This window comes from Dufourea novaeangliae, unplaced genomic scaffold (assembly GCF_001272555.1).
Source record: "Dufourea novaeangliae isolate 0120121106 unplaced genomic scaffold, ASM127255v1 scaffold49, whole genome shotgun sequence".
NCBI lineage: Eukaryota > Metazoa > Arthropoda > Insecta > Hymenoptera > Halictidae > Dufourea > Dufourea novaeangliae.
In genome coordinates this window covers 1,619,652-1,634,379 of record NW_015373928.1, presented here as the reverse complement: position 1 = coordinate 1,634,379, position 14,728 = coordinate 1,619,652, and the positions used below count along the sequence as shown (strand labels likewise).

The 14,728-nt window shown below is 35.5% G+C and overlaps 3 protein-coding genes across 3 annotated transcripts; all 3 read left to right on the top strand.

The window, feature by feature from the left end:
• The first annotated feature begins 483 nt into the window (after positions 1–483).
• Positions 484–3,500, top strand: LOC107195110 (DET1 homolog). The gene is made up of 8 exons (XM_015584888.1): positions 484–1,177; positions 1,259–1,396; positions 1,467–1,611; positions 1,702–1,810; positions 1,900–2,092; positions 2,176–2,459; positions 2,579–2,785; positions 2,983–3,500. The coding sequence occupies exons 1-8, from the start codon at positions 770–772 to the stop codon at positions 3,164–3,166; spliced, it is 1,668 nt and encodes a 555-aa protein (XP_015440374.1). The 5' UTR covers positions 484–769; the 3' UTR covers positions 3,167–3,500.
• A 120-nt stretch (positions 3,501–3,620) lies between these two features.
• LOC107195101 lies at positions 3,621–8,326 on the top strand. The gene is made up of 3 exons (XM_015584876.1): positions 3,621–3,640; positions 5,380–6,295; positions 6,393–8,326. The coding sequence occupies exons 1-3, from the start codon at positions 3,621–3,623 to the stop codon at positions 8,322–8,324; spliced, it is 2,868 nt and encodes a 955-aa protein (XP_015440362.1). The 3' UTR covers positions 8,325–8,326.
• A 3,274-nt stretch (positions 8,327–11,600) lies between these two features.
• On the top strand, positions 11,601–13,989 carry LOC107195099 (serine/threonine-protein kinase RIO2). Its single transcript, XM_015584875.1, has 6 exons — positions 11,601–11,720; positions 12,030–12,171; positions 12,532–12,549; positions 12,582–12,819; positions 12,901–13,185; positions 13,246–13,989. The coding sequence occupies exons 1-6, from the start codon at positions 11,655–11,657 to the stop codon at positions 13,925–13,927; spliced, it is 1,431 nt and encodes a 476-aa protein (XP_015440361.1). The 5' UTR covers positions 11,601–11,654; the 3' UTR covers positions 13,928–13,989.
• Positions 13,990–14,728: the final 739 nt, after the last annotated feature.

Genomic DNA, 14,728 nt, shown 5'->3' with positions numbered 1-14,728 from the left:
GAATGAGATATATATATATATATATATATATATATATGCATGTAATATGTACATGTATATACACATGTACATACACACCTATGAAATGAACGTTGTGTTTTTGTAACCATAAAGGTTAATTAGTACGCAATCGGAATTGTATTTCACTCGTCCGCATATGAATATAATAGAACACAGTTTGCAAGTAATGTCTATTAAATATGTGCTTGTACAAAGAAATACGTATTTATGAGCATATACTATGAAACAAAAACAACACGACACTGTATTTGGAATTCGAAAGATATGAAATTCATTACCTAACCCAGACTGGCATCACTGATATGAATCTTGAATCTGCACTGGCTGTGTGTGTGTGTGCGTGCGTGTGTGTGTATGTAGCTATAATATTCATGGTAAAATAAAACAGAACACACATACAGAAAAAAGTAAAAATGACGAATGTCTACTTGTAAATGTATATAAACTGTGCGATACGTGACATGTGATAAAGTGTGAAGGGATTTAAGTTAGAGCCTGGGAATTCACGTATATTCATTATAGTTGTAATTAAGTTGTTGGTGGAGCAAATCCTAATGAGCCTCACTTGTAAACAAAATATGAAACAGTGATTAACGTAGCTTAAAGGTAATTTAAGGTTTTTAGCATAAGCGTGATCGCTTAAACAACGTTGAACATAACCAAGAGAACAATATTTTAAGAACGATAGAGCAAGATATGAATCGAGTGAAATGAATATTTTAATGCACATTTGGAACGGTCACAAGGAATGGCTGAAAAGGAGGCAAAGATTGAATATGTGACAGAACCTTGTCCCATAAAACCTCGTAAAATAGGTCCACAAAACATTGTCTTACGTCTAAAACGACGTGAAACTTTTGGCTGTCCTTATCCAGGAACACACGTTCATAATGCTAGACAATTTTACCAAAATGTGTTTCCAAATTTTACTGTCATGAATGTAGAGAAACCACCTTGTTTTCTCAGAAAATTTAGTCCCGATGGACGTTATTTAATAGCTTTTAGCGCTGATCAAACTTCGATAGAGGTTTACGAATATCGCGGTGCGTCTGCAGCTGCCGATTTATTAGCGAATTGCGAAGGCGAATACATTGGTCATAAGAATGACGAATGCAGTTTTCAAATTAGAAGTAATATTTTTAACCGATTTTTCAAGGTATATTACATTGTCTGTTATATACATTATTGTGAACATCTTAGCACAACATACAGACATAACAACATATATTATTTATAGGCCAAATGGATTGTGAATGTAGTGCAGAGTAATGAACAACTAAACAGAGAATGCAGTTTATTTACAGATGACGGTCGGTATGTAATTGTGGGTTCTGCTGCCCACATTCCGGATGAATTAAGACCTCACTTTTATCAGGTATATTGCTTCTTGTTTGATTAATGACCATCCGTTAAACTGTCTGATAATGAAAATTGTTTGGTTCAAGATTTATTCCAATAATGAAGCATTAACACCAAATCCTAGATCGCCACTGGAAGATTATAGTTTACATCTTGTTGATTTACGTGGAGGAAAATTATGTGATACTAGACATTTTAAAGTAGACAAAATATACTTATCTCATAACCAGGGTATAGATTTTTTGTCAAATGATAATAGAAAACAGTCTGTGTAAAGTGTTTAATGAATAAAACTACAAGAATACATGTTCCTTTTTGCAGGTCTTTATTTGTATAAAGATATATTAGCAGTTTTGTCTGTACAGCATCAAACTATACATATATTTCAAATTCTTGATGGAATGTTTATAAATGTCAGAACAATAGGAAGGTATTATTCAATTGTAAAGATATTCTATGGCTCGTATCAGCAATGACTATTGGACTATGTACTTACAAATTGTTTCTAATTTAAAACAGGTTTTGTTTAGAAGATGATGCTTACCTAGTTACAAGCGCTTGTCCTGGAGTTCATTGCCGTCCATTCAGAGACATTACAATAAATAGTCTTAAGCACAAGTTATTGGTTTATCTATACAAAAGAGCAGCATACATTAGCGATACAACAAAAGATCCATACGAATTGAGGCGTTTTTATCAATATTTTGATCAGGTATACTTCTATAAAATATATAAACTACTTGATATTCTTCCTCTGAATTCCCATAGAGCTTGAATATTCGTTTAACGTTTTAGTTAAATGCGTTACGTATGTGGAAGATGCAATTGCTAGATACGAATCATATACTTGTAAGATTTGCGAGTGAAGAGGTGGCAACACTTCAAGCGAACGAACCTAACGCACAACCGGCACTTTTAGTAGTTTACGACATGGTTACAGCTAAAATATTAGCTGCATATGATAACGCGTCAACACAATTATTGACGCAGTTTGAAAATTTTAGCGATTTCTTTAGAAATGCAAGAATGAGTACTGACTGTCAGTACATGTGCTCTCCATCTAATAATATATATGCAAGGTACGATAGTGTTTATTCAAGAATAATGTGCCTAATTATAACTTTAAGCTTGTTAGAACAATTCATACGGTTTCAATACTGTATAATAAGTTTAAATTTAATTTCTTATTGTATTGCAGATTATTACAGCAAAGGTTTAAACAAACGATAGTGAGTGCTAGATACGGCGGTGTTACGGAAGCTACGAAAAGGCTACTTGCTCAATTGCCAATATGTGCTCAGTCTTATTCTAGTTCCCCGTACCTAGACTTATCCCTGTTTTGCTACGATGATAAATGGGTTTCTATGATGGAGCGTCCAAAAGCATGCGGAGAACATCCCATACGGTATAATTTCTTTATTTTCTACGATATAAAACGTTTTAATCTCATGAGCACGGAATGAGAGAGTTACAGTTATAATCTATCCATATCAAATTTACTTTAGTTTTACAACGTTATTAATTTATGTATCACACCTACAAAAATGACATCTTTCGATTGTAATGTCAGACAATGTTCATATGTATGTATTCATTTTTTAGATTTTACGCTCGCGACTCTGGTCTTCTGAAGTTTCGAATGTACGCAGGAATGTTGGGACGTACGACACCAACATCTGCAAGACGATTAGTTGCATTTACGTTTCACCCGACAGATCCGTTCGCTATTTCCGTTCAGCGTACGAATGCTGAATATATTGTCAGTTTTCATGTTAGGCATGTCTAAGATTTTATCAGAATATGTAAAGTTTCATAACTATTCGTATGTACAATACCATTCATTCAACTTTATCCTGTTTCGACAATATCGATCTCATTGCACGTCATCGATAATGTTAACTGATAAGAAGGTTGCTTGAAAATCTTATGACATTTGCTGCGGGATTTTGTAAATATTTGAGAAACATTTTTAACGTCACCAATTTTATTAAAGAAATTATAAATGACCAGGTTCATGATTTGTTACCGCTTTTATTAAATTTCAGGTCATTAGCATTAAATATTCGAAATCATCGGTACCATTAAGTAAAGCGAGATGTTTCAGCAGTAGATAAAATAGATAAACGACTTCTCATTCTTTTTTTACATATTTTGTGTATATTACTTCATTTTTTAATAACAATTGCTGCTTGTTGTGTGTCTTAAGTTTCGTCGTCTAGTGTTTGAGTATTTTGTCGTAGATGGCACTACAAGCTCCTACGTATAATACAATGCACTTTGTTGTTACATATTAATTAATTATATACCATAGCAATCAACGATTATTGGTACACAATATCCATTCATAGAAATTTCATAGACAATTTGATACTACTGGGAAAACATCAAATCACAATATCTATAATTTTTTTATTTTTTTACCATGCATAATAAGTACACCATTAAGTATCACAACATAAGAGTGGCCTCCCATTTCCGGGGATACTTTATATCTGTTTCCATATAAAAGTTTAAAGTTAGTAGAATTCAATGCACCACTTTAAATGTGTACAATAATTCACTAATTTTAATCTGCATAAATATATTATAATTGTATACTGTTATACATAGATTTATATTTTCTATTCTTCCATCTATTATTCACACTATCGAAGGAAAGAAAGCTTCGAAGCAAGCAACGTGTTGGAACGCTCGCGAAAGTCGTGTGAAGAAGCCTGCGAAGTCGCGTGTGAATCTTTTGTGCATAATTTTGAGTCAAAGATACGTTTAAAGTGCATGTTTTTAATCTGTTTGTGTACAATTCAGCAATTGAAAATTTATGATCCAATGTTAACATACATTTCTATGTATGATGTATATATATATATATGTGTGTATGCAGTTATAGATGTGTGCATACAGATTTCGTGACATGGGAAAAAGGAGTGCAGCGACAAGAAGACATCAATATTCGATAATTCATGTCTGAGCATTATTTAGGACCACAACGAGTAGCTACCATTATTTCGAACAAATTGATTGCAGAAACCTGTAAGCAAAAAGCTATGTGCTTTCTTTCTTTGATACGTATCAGTACTTAACCATACATAATACGAATAAACGCAGTTTTATGTTTTCCTTCTGAATACATATTAAGACGCCTTCGTCTTTTTCGGTATATATGCAGTGTATTGTACTGTGCATTTGGTGTCGAATATAAGTCAATGTATATATTTATAAACAACGAATTTTGGAAATACGAAGGTACGTCTTAAGGTCCATTTCTAAGTATATACTACGACGGGCCGAGCATGGGTTGAGCCCAGGACGACTACTCTGTCGACATACATGCAAAATGCAGTCCACGAGCCAAACAAAAATTGACTTGAGTAGCACAAACGCTGGATGAGGACAGAATGAACTGGTAAAAAAATTCTTGTCAATAATCGCTTGACGAGTTTCCTACGAAGATTCTCCGAGCATCATTCGCGACACGGCTATAATATAACCTTGTTTCATTTAAAACAATTAAAAACAAATACAACAATATTTTTCTCGGCTCATCATAGATCGTCAAATGCTTGGCCCGTTTTGGTATAAACAGACATTTAGGCCGCACTATTTGACCGAATTTCGTTTGAATTCGAATGCGAAAATATAACAATAATATTGGTAAAGAAATCCCTACGTAGGAAAAGATTGATAAAGCCTGAAGTACAATTATTGTCATTCTATAAAAACATAAACTTACAATCTTGTAAAACAGGTTCAAAGTTAAATAATTCTTTTTAATTTTGTTACAGTGCTGCGAAGTCTTAACCGTGTGTGTTTGGAGAAATATCAAAAGTAGTTGTACACTTGGTATCTTTGGCACGTGTCATGGAATATTTTGAGAATCAATTTGTTGGCATGGTTATATAGAAGTGATCAAGATCCTTTCCTTCCACTGAAATATAACCATTGTCTTAACAACTATACATATTTATAGATTAAAAAGTAATTGTTACATATAAAACATAGAACTAAAAATACGTTTGACGATTGTGCAACAGCTATGAAAGTGAATGACGATAAAAATAGAGAAGATTATAGTGTTTGTGGTACAGAAATGGAACAAAAATGTTCCCTTCCATGGAGTCCTTTGGAAAGGAACAAGTTCTCATCAAAACAAAGATACGTATCCTGCAGTCGATCGGTACCACGTAGAAATAAACGTTTTGTTCGATGCGATTTAAGTCGGTCGTTAAATTTCGATGCAAACGTTTTCGACTCTAACTCGGAGAATAGTTCTTTCGAAGAGAACAAACATCTCTCCAGATCTGCTAAAATAATGAGGGCTTTATCTTTTAATAGTAGCCCGTCGTATTACGGAAAAACGAAAATAAAGAAATCGTTGAATTTTAATTTAACTCCTAGCCCAAAGAGATTTCCACCTGTAAAGAAAAATATACGAAAAGCTTTGAGTTTGAACTTCAGTTCACCGTTGTCTGTTTCGAACAAACTATTAGACTTTGACAAAGATCCGAGCGATTCCGCGAATAGTAGTTTCATATTTGGCTCGTCGGAATCAATCGACGAAAATCAAAATGAAACGCCGTTACGACAACGTGCGAAAGAACGCGAAACATTGCACTATTCCACGCCGAATACAAATATTAATAGAAAGTCGATGGGTTTGGCCAGTTTTACACCATTGCTGCATAATCGGTTGAAAAAAACTACCGATAATATTGTTTACATTACTGCAACACCCAATTCGCAGTCATTGAAATATATTACTGGAAGTTCGAAATACTTTGATAATTCTACAACGAATACATCGAGAAATTTATTTCATGAATTTCATGAGGAAGACGATGATAGACCTCAAACGCCTGAAAATTTAATTCGGATAATTCCGGAAAGCATGAGCGCTATCAAGAGAAGTCATAAAAAGGTGAATACATGTGATACGTACTGTATGCAGAATATTATATTTTAAGTTTTCACGCTTATATTTATAAACGTTTAACATTTTACGATATGCTTTACAGGAAAGATCATCGAAACGAAGCGGTCATTGTACGACGCAACTAGCAAACAGTTTTTCAGACGACAAGGATGTAACTGAAAATATAACGGACTTCGTATTAACTCGACACACAGAACGTACAGATTCTGACAGAGAATCACATTCGAGACACGTACAATCATGCAATTCACAAGATGATATGTCAGATACTGGTTCGCTGTTCGACTACGCGGAGGAATTAAAATCCGAGGAAGCATCGAATCCTATAGAAACTGGGGACAGTGTTTTGTCTGAGCTTTACGAATGCGATATCAGAGTGCGATCAGAAGAAAATATCGTAAATGTATCTGAAACCACAGATCAAAATGAAATTATGGCAGTAAATGATAGCATTAATGCGGGTACATCATCCGCTCAGTCTATTTACGTAAAAGCTGACGACAGACCGGCGACCCCAGAATTAACCACTGAAACTTCATCAGAGTCTCAAAAACCGAGTACACCGGAGAATCGTATACATCTTTTGCGAAGAATAGCCGAAGATTCTATAAAAAAGTCACATAAAAAGAATAAAGAGGTAAATAAGTGTAAATTTTTTAGTCCAATAGTTCTGCGAGGTAAGATTGAAGCAGCTGAAGAGAGAAACAACAAGGATGAGGAAAGTTTCGAGCAAAATGAACACGTCGAAAAGAATGAGGTACTTGTAAAAGTGATTCACCCTGATGAATTGAATTCGGAACGAGCATCTACTCCTGAGAAGATAAATTCGAGCAGGCTGTTACTATCGCAGTTTAGTTCCGTGAAGAAGTCTCACAAAAAGGGTAAGCATAACAAAATATTATCTGGATTTCTGAAACGGCAAGAATACTTTAACAAAGACATGGACTTGGTGGGACACGATAAAAATTCAGAATCCTGTGTTGATGTTGGACCTAAATCTGAACGCTCAGAGAGTATGAAGGGTCTCTCTTATTCGAATCTGGATGCGACGGTGAACCTTAGCGATTCCAGTTATTCGGCGAACGTGTCTTCGGATAAACTATCTCCCAGCAAAAGAAAAATCCCATTGGACGTGTCTCGAGAATACAATACGAGTGTATCATGCGAGTCTGAATTACAAGAACTCGATACGTCTCAGGAAGAATTCAAAATTTTCACTCCCCTTAAAAGAAAGCGATCATTAATCTCTTCGACCACCAAAGATTGTTTACGTTTTTATAATTTACCTTCTGGAAAAGATGAGAATACAAAGGAAGACATCGCGGCAAACATTAGTACGTCGAGATGTTTAACGCCGATTCTAAATTTCGAGGAACATTGTGCGCAGTCGAGTGCGAATCACTTGGCGATTGTAACACCCTATAATAACGTAACTACCGAGGAGTCTGACATACAGGAATGTGATTCAAACGATAGAACTGGTAGATCAACTCCGAAAAACATGTCAACGGTGGAATTATATTTGAATCTAGACTCGATTAAGAAATCCCACAAAAAGACTAAACGCGGAAATATTTCGCGGAAAGGTTTCAACCTGGTAGGGGACGACAGTTTCGGGGAAAGATGCGGGCAGACTTCATCGGCTGAGATTGGAAACAAGACGCATGAGACATTCGATCTGTCGGAGTACGATGGAAAGAATTTGGGCATCGATACATCGAGCGAGGACAATGGCGACGTACAAGGATCGAGTCGTATTCACGTGGCTGATCAAAATGCGGCAAGCACGAGCGCGGAGGGTGTATTACAGATTGTTACGCCACCGAATTGTTTGAAAGTGAAAAATTATATCAGACTTTTACGAGAAACATCTATCAAACGATCGCATAAAAAGGTCCGGGATAAAAAGAAACACGAGTTAACGGTCGATTCGAGCCAATTGTCGGACGACGGATCTATATTCGGGGATGAAGAAGAATCAGTTGACACCAGCCGTCGATCTGTTCAAGAATAAGAGATACTTATTTCAATACGAACTGATATGCGCTGTTTAGGAAAAAGTAATCAATTGATGTGGTAAGTGTAATTTTCGATAAAGTTTCGATACATTTCGAATGGAGACGGATATAATCTGTTACACCCGTCACGATTACACGAAACGCGGCCATTTGCGTTTCGACTTCCAATTCCGGAAATGTGATCATAGAGCATTTACGTATTCCACCAATCGTAAGTGGGAACAGCATCGTGAGTTTCGTGCAGCTGTGACGGTCTGGACAACTATGGCTGAAAACAGCATTCGAAGTATTTTTTACCTGAGACTTAAACATTATTTGTCCCACCATTCTTTCATCGTTTTCTATTTCTATGCAGTGTCTCTCAATTTGTGTTTATAAACTATCGAAAATTCTTCTCGACACAAAGTTACTGTTCTCTACTCTACTGTATTATACTCGTCTGCGTACAGTACAAGTATCGATGCGTACATCGACTGTTTTTTTACGTACACTAAGGAAATGTTTCTCGCGATCCTATAATTAGGTCCTTTGTTATACCATAACGAGCTACTTGTTTATAAATACGTATAATATGTAACGTGTTTTTCATCATATGAAATTAGTTTCTCCGCCGAGTTAACTCCGCGTGTCGTTTATATATGCATGCGCGCGTATGTATGTATGTATGTGTGTGTAGAACGATTTTTTACTTACGTCATAGCTTATGCTCGAATTCACAATCAATAGGCATCTATTCGTGACATAACAAAATGTTTCACAAATCTATCGAATGTATGATACCTAGAGTCATAAAGTATGGAATTTCTTTAGAATTTCTTGTGACTTCGATTGTTTCAGGTTTTAAACACTTTCTCTGTGCGATTACTTTGTCCCCGGCATGCACTTTGCGAATATTGTATTCGAAAAACAATGAAACAGAAAACAAGTAGGATAAATCTTGTGTTTTATTTTTGTTAATTGTTTCCATATTGTACTTGTGTAAAGTTTGTTTCAATTTTTAAAGCATTTATTCGACGTATCGATGCGGGATAAGAATAGGGAGGTATCTTGTGGCACGGTATTGAAACATGAGACATCACATACGTTACGATAGTGTCACGCAATGTCGACGACACAAAGAAAAAAGAAAATATGTTTACTTGGGTCCATCGATACCCGTGTTGTTTATTGAAATACACTTATATGAAATTTAATGATTGTTTTTATAAGGGTATATCGGGATTAACATTTATTTTCTTTTAAACATTTCAATTATTTTTTTACGAATTAGGTTAATGCTACATAAGTTTTTCCATGTAATGAATAGAATGTGGAACACTATGCGAATAAGTAATAATTAAAAGGTCACACGGTTAGAAAATTAGGAATGGCGAGAATGTAAACTTTAAAGATGAAAATCTTTGTTGCAATATGCGTGTGCATTACGTTTCTATGTAGCGTGTACATTGAAACAATATAGAGTTTGTCGATGTTTGTCGAGTTTTGCGTTAAACGCTATCTTCCGATATTAGCTTTGCCTTCTCACTGTCTTTCTTTCAGAGCGCGTCTGATGTGAAGCGGTTCGAAACGAGACCGATCTCGCATTAAATACCTTAACCGACCGACCTTCGTATGCGTTATGTGTAACTGCAGTATTATGTCAGAAATTTCTCAAATGAAGAAAAATGAACCAGTTTTTCCCTTGTTACCTAACATTGACCAACTGTCGCGTGTGCAGAAGGTTGGTGTGTCGTTTCAGTTCGTGTGAGACACTGTGGGTGATTTCTAATTACTTTTTTTAAGTACTGCACCGTGAAAAAAATTCTATCTTTCGTTATATCTTTTTCGAAGATTCTCAAAGTTATTACAGTTTTTTCGTCATCGAATATTAACGGAAGAAAAATGTAGTTCTGTTACGAAATAGATTAATGTTCCATAAATTAAAACTTTAAAATGTTTTAAGTATATTCATTATTCTTGTTAGAACAAATACAGTGACCCTCTTAGGGCCAAGCCTGTTTCTTGGGTTTATGTAGGTAGAACGGATCAATAAATTTCTCCAGCCATATCGCCTGCTGAAAATACAAACTTCCGGATCTCAGAACGACTGAATTCATTAACGACTTTTAATAAACCATTGACGACTGATTACGAAGTATAGCTATATATGTTTCATAACGTGTTTGTAATCGTCGAACGTTGCGTCAGTAGTTGGTAGAAGGTTAAACGAGTTGAGTAAAATACATTTTATTTAAAAATTAATTGAAGAAGTACCGGCACTTTTTACTTTTACCTTTTATTCCATTGAGCTCGTACGATCATGCGTGCTCATTGCATGTGTTGTATTTTTCATATTGTGAGAATACACAACGCCAATTTCTGTATTACCTGTATTGTATATAGGAGAGTTCTGTGAAGAAAGGAGACTGCTTTTGTTTGCCATTGTAACATTGTTTTAATTTACATATATGTATATCATTCGTTCCCTGTTAGCTGAGTATTACTTTGAAGCTGCTTCTTTTACGACAGAACGTTTTAATATTTTAAATATTGACATTACATGAAGACCGTATTAATTAACGTTTCGGGTACTAATAAATTTATATAGAATATAGTGTGTAATTGATAAGTATTTGTAACATTTGTAATAAATTGACTACCGTAAACCAGAATATTTCTTCATACTGCGGTCTTTAAAATTTGAGTTAAACCACTAGGAGTTAACCACACGAATAGTTGTATTAATAAAAAAAATAATCTGTGTGAAGTTGGAGCTCGATGGGTCAAGGGAGAAAGGAGGCCTTGGGCCTTTAAACGTTTAAGTTTAATTAATTACTTATTAAACGCATACAAAAGTCTATTTTATTGGATTATCCTCTAAGTTATCGATTTTATCAGAAAACATAACAGACAAAAGTTGTAGATTCAGACAAGGAGCGTCTTTTATGTTTTACTACTCTTTTTGTGTCATGTCAATAAATGATAAATATCATTTCAAAATATAAGCATTCAAAAAGAAAGCAGATTTCTATAGTGTTCCATCTTTTCCGTCTCAGTTATCGATTATGTATTTTCGCTGGCGCTCGTTTCTTTACATCGGCGCTTCGATCGATTCGGAGTTGGTCCCGAAGGAGTCTGCATGTGACATGTGTGATGTGACACATGCGACGTGCGACATCCAGTTATATATGGTCTAAGACCAAAACATTGTTTTAACAATTTTGTAAATTCTGTTATGAATATTTGAATTATAGTAATTTGATTTCACTTGAGAAATTAAGTTGAATGTAATTTTGACAGTGTTTACTCTGTGAAAGATTGTCGTTTACGCGTAGGTATCGTGAAATATGGGAAAATTGAACGTCACAATTTTACGGTACTTAACGCGGGATGATTTCCGCGTTTTAACTGCGGCAAGTATTCTTATTCTATTAATTACGTAACATTAATTTAGCACCTTATTATATCATGCAATTAAATTGTCTCAACTATGTTTTAGTATATTTTGAGGTTATGTTCGCGTATACATTACCTTACGGTTCATGTTAGTAAATTTTTATAAATGTTTCGTTAATATTCGACTTCTAATTTCAGAGAAGCTTTTCTAGCGTTGTTATATAAATTTTTTAAATATCTTTATTTAAAATATCTTTTTTTCTGAAACGAGTGTTAGAAACTATAACTTTGACGGTTAAAGTCAACATTGTATGATTCTATTGCAGATTGAAATGGGAATGAAGAATCATGAATTGGTACCTGCGTCACTGGCAGCCCAAATAGCCAATTTACGATATGGAGGCGTTCATAAGTTAATGAGGGAGTTGTGCAAGCACAGACTTCTTAGTTACGAACGTGGCAAACATTGTTAGTTGATATAAAATTAAAACTATGTTTTAGATACTTTGTAGAAAGAAGAATGGTAGTAATTAGGCAATTCTGGACCTTGCTACTAATGATCAATTTTTATCGGATATGTTTCCATAGTTTTTAAGGAGACTGAAATGCATAATTATTTATGCGCGATCTCAGGAGAAAGTTATAAAAAATATGCACAAATTTTTTTGTCAATAAGACTCACCCAATTGGTAACGAGATCCAAAATTGACCAATTTCTAAATTATCCTTTCCTCCTTTCATGGAAACAACTTAGTATGTTGCAAGTTGAAGGAAAAAAGCAACAAAGCAAGTGGCAGCAATAACCAAATAGATTCTATGTGCTTTTAGACGATGGTTACAGATTGACAAATGCTGGATACGTGTCGCGGATGAAAAAGGAAATTCCGTTTGTTTGAAACTGCACAGATTAGGAAGAACGTGTTTTAGAAATATCAAAGGCAAAAGAGATTATCATCAACATAGAAAATCGGTATCGTGGTTATATTTGTCGAGGATATCTGCGACAAGGGAGTTTGCTTATATGAAAGCGCTTTACGACAGAGGATTTCCAGTACCTAAGCCGATCGATCTTAACAGACACTGCGTTCTCATGGAGCTGGTTGAAGGTGGACCTTTGTGAGTAAATTTTGTCCGATGAATCATTCGAGCCGTTTCACTCAGCGCGTCTAAGCATTTCTCGTACTTGCTGTATTTCAGATGCGGCGTGTATCAAGTGAACGATGTTGAATCCCTTTATGACGAATTAATGAATATTATCGTTAAACTTGGAAATCACGGAGTTATCCATGGCGATTTCAATGAATTTAACGTTATGATTACAAACGATGGAAAACCGATTATCATCGACTTTCCACAGATGATTTCGACAGAGCATATCGACGGTAAAATGCATTTCGAGAGAGATGTGAATTGTGTGCGGGATTTCTTCAGAAGACGTTTCGCCTACGAAAGTGAATTGTTTCCAACGTTTGAAGATATTTCGTAAGTAGAACAAATCGTGTGGGGATTCGTGTAGTTTATAGATGTTACGTTTATGTTTAGGAGAGAGGATTGTATAGACGCGGAAATTAAGGCCAGCGGTCTGACCAAACAAATGGAGAAAGATCTTTTAAGGGAAATGGGAATAGCCGGAAATGAAGACGAGGATGCTGTAGAGGCAGGAAACGAATCCGACGAAGTAACTGGTTCCACAGATGAAGATGAAGTTAGTTGTATGCAACTCCAAGTCGAGGATTCTGTGAATAACGAATTATCGGGATTACGTAACGTCAAGTTTTCTTCGATATCGGCAAGGAATGGGATAGATGATGTAACTAGTCCATGTTTGGAAAGTGAATTTTTGGACAAAGCTGTTAGAAACATTGATCTAAATAGTACATTAACCAACGCTGAGAACGAACAGTTGAGCGTTCAGAATGTAAATCTGGATAAAAAGTCAGACAATTCGTTCGATTTTACCGCGAAAGCAATCGATTCGGAAAACGCACACTCGGAAAATGATAAATTAGAGTACGATTTAAGAAGTATGTACAGTACTACGACAACCACCACGATCGCTCCGGAATTGATTAAAAAAAAGGTGAAGGCGGCATTACAGAGACGAAACAAGAAAGAACAATCCAGAAGAATTCTCGTGAAAGGCGAAGCAAACGCGACAACCAGAATTAGAAGAGACAACAGAGATACTGTGAAGCAATCGACGGGAATATGGGGATGGGAATAACATACAGTAATGAATGGTACCAATCGTGGATGATTAATACCATGGGATCGAGCAACCGAAACACCAGCAATAATAAAGTTTTCTTTGCTAAGACCGTGGATTTTTTTATTTCCTACGTGTTCACCCAAGAATTTGTTAAGTCTTCGAACGTTAGAAATGTTAAGGTAAAAAGAAATATGTCTTTTTTTTTTGCGAACACACGGTTTATTTAATCTTCCGTGTTCAATAACTTGAAACGGATAGTTTTGTTTACAACGTTTCACAATACATGTGACAGATATGTGTAACCGCGTTACACTTTTGCAGTGTCGTAGATTCATCCAAAGAAGATCATCTAAGTGGATGACACGGTTACAAAGTACCGATACTTGATGAACAATTGCACACAACTGAAATATCGTTGGTACATATATGCATTTGGTACGGTGGAACGTGTTGACCAGGCAGACAATATAGTGCCGCCGCGCGCAGTTTCTTTCAAACTGCATGGAAAGATAGAAAGTTGTTTAATCGGAGAAAATGAAGATATTGTGCGCGGATGATATGGTTTATGTGGTATTCTCGGATAAAATAGAAAGGAACAAAGAGTCATGCCGGTATGCGAAAAGTAGCTGCTGTTAGAATTGCGTTCTTAAAAGAGTTCTTGTTTTTCTTCTAAGACACTGGAACCTGTTCCGGTAATCTTAGGGAACGGAAAGAAGAAATGTGTTTATTGGTTGTGAAATACTCTTTTGGTAAGATCAGGTAGCGTTGAAGTTTCGATAAACGTATCTAACATAACGAACGTAACAGATTTCACGA

Coding starts and splice junctions, on each gene's coding strand:
- LOC107195110 (XM_015584888.1), top strand. CDS start 770: ATGGCTGAAAAGGAGGCAAAGATTGAATATGTGACAGAACCTTGTCCC. Junction 1,612..1,701: donor ATACTTATCTCATAACCAGG/GTATAGATTTTT, acceptor TCCTTTTTGCAG/GTCTTTATTTGTATAAAGAT. Junction 2,460..2,578: donor TCTAATAATATATATGCAAG/GTACGATAGTGT, acceptor ATTGTATTGCAG/ATTATTACAGCAAAGGTTTA.
- LOC107195101 (XM_015584876.1), top strand. CDS start 3,621: ATGGCACTACAAGCTCCTAC. Junction 3,641..5,379: donor ATGGCACTACAAGCTCCTAC/GTATAATACAAT, acceptor TATAAAACATAG/AACTAAAAATACGTTTGACG. Junction 6,296..6,392: donor TCAAGAGAAGTCATAAAAAG/GTGAATACATGT, acceptor TATGCTTTACAG/GAAAGATCATCGAAACGAAG.
- LOC107195099 (XM_015584875.1), top strand. CDS start 11,655: ATGGGAAAATTGAACGTCACAATTTTACGGTACTTAACGCGGGATGAT. Junction 12,820..12,900: donor CTGGTTGAAGGTGGACCTTT/GTGAGTAAATTT, acceptor GCTGTATTTCAG/ATGCGGCGTGTATCAAGTGA. Junction 13,186..13,245: donor CCAACGTTTGAAGATATTTC/GTAAGTAGAACA, acceptor GTTTATGTTTAG/GAGAGAGGATTGTATAGACG.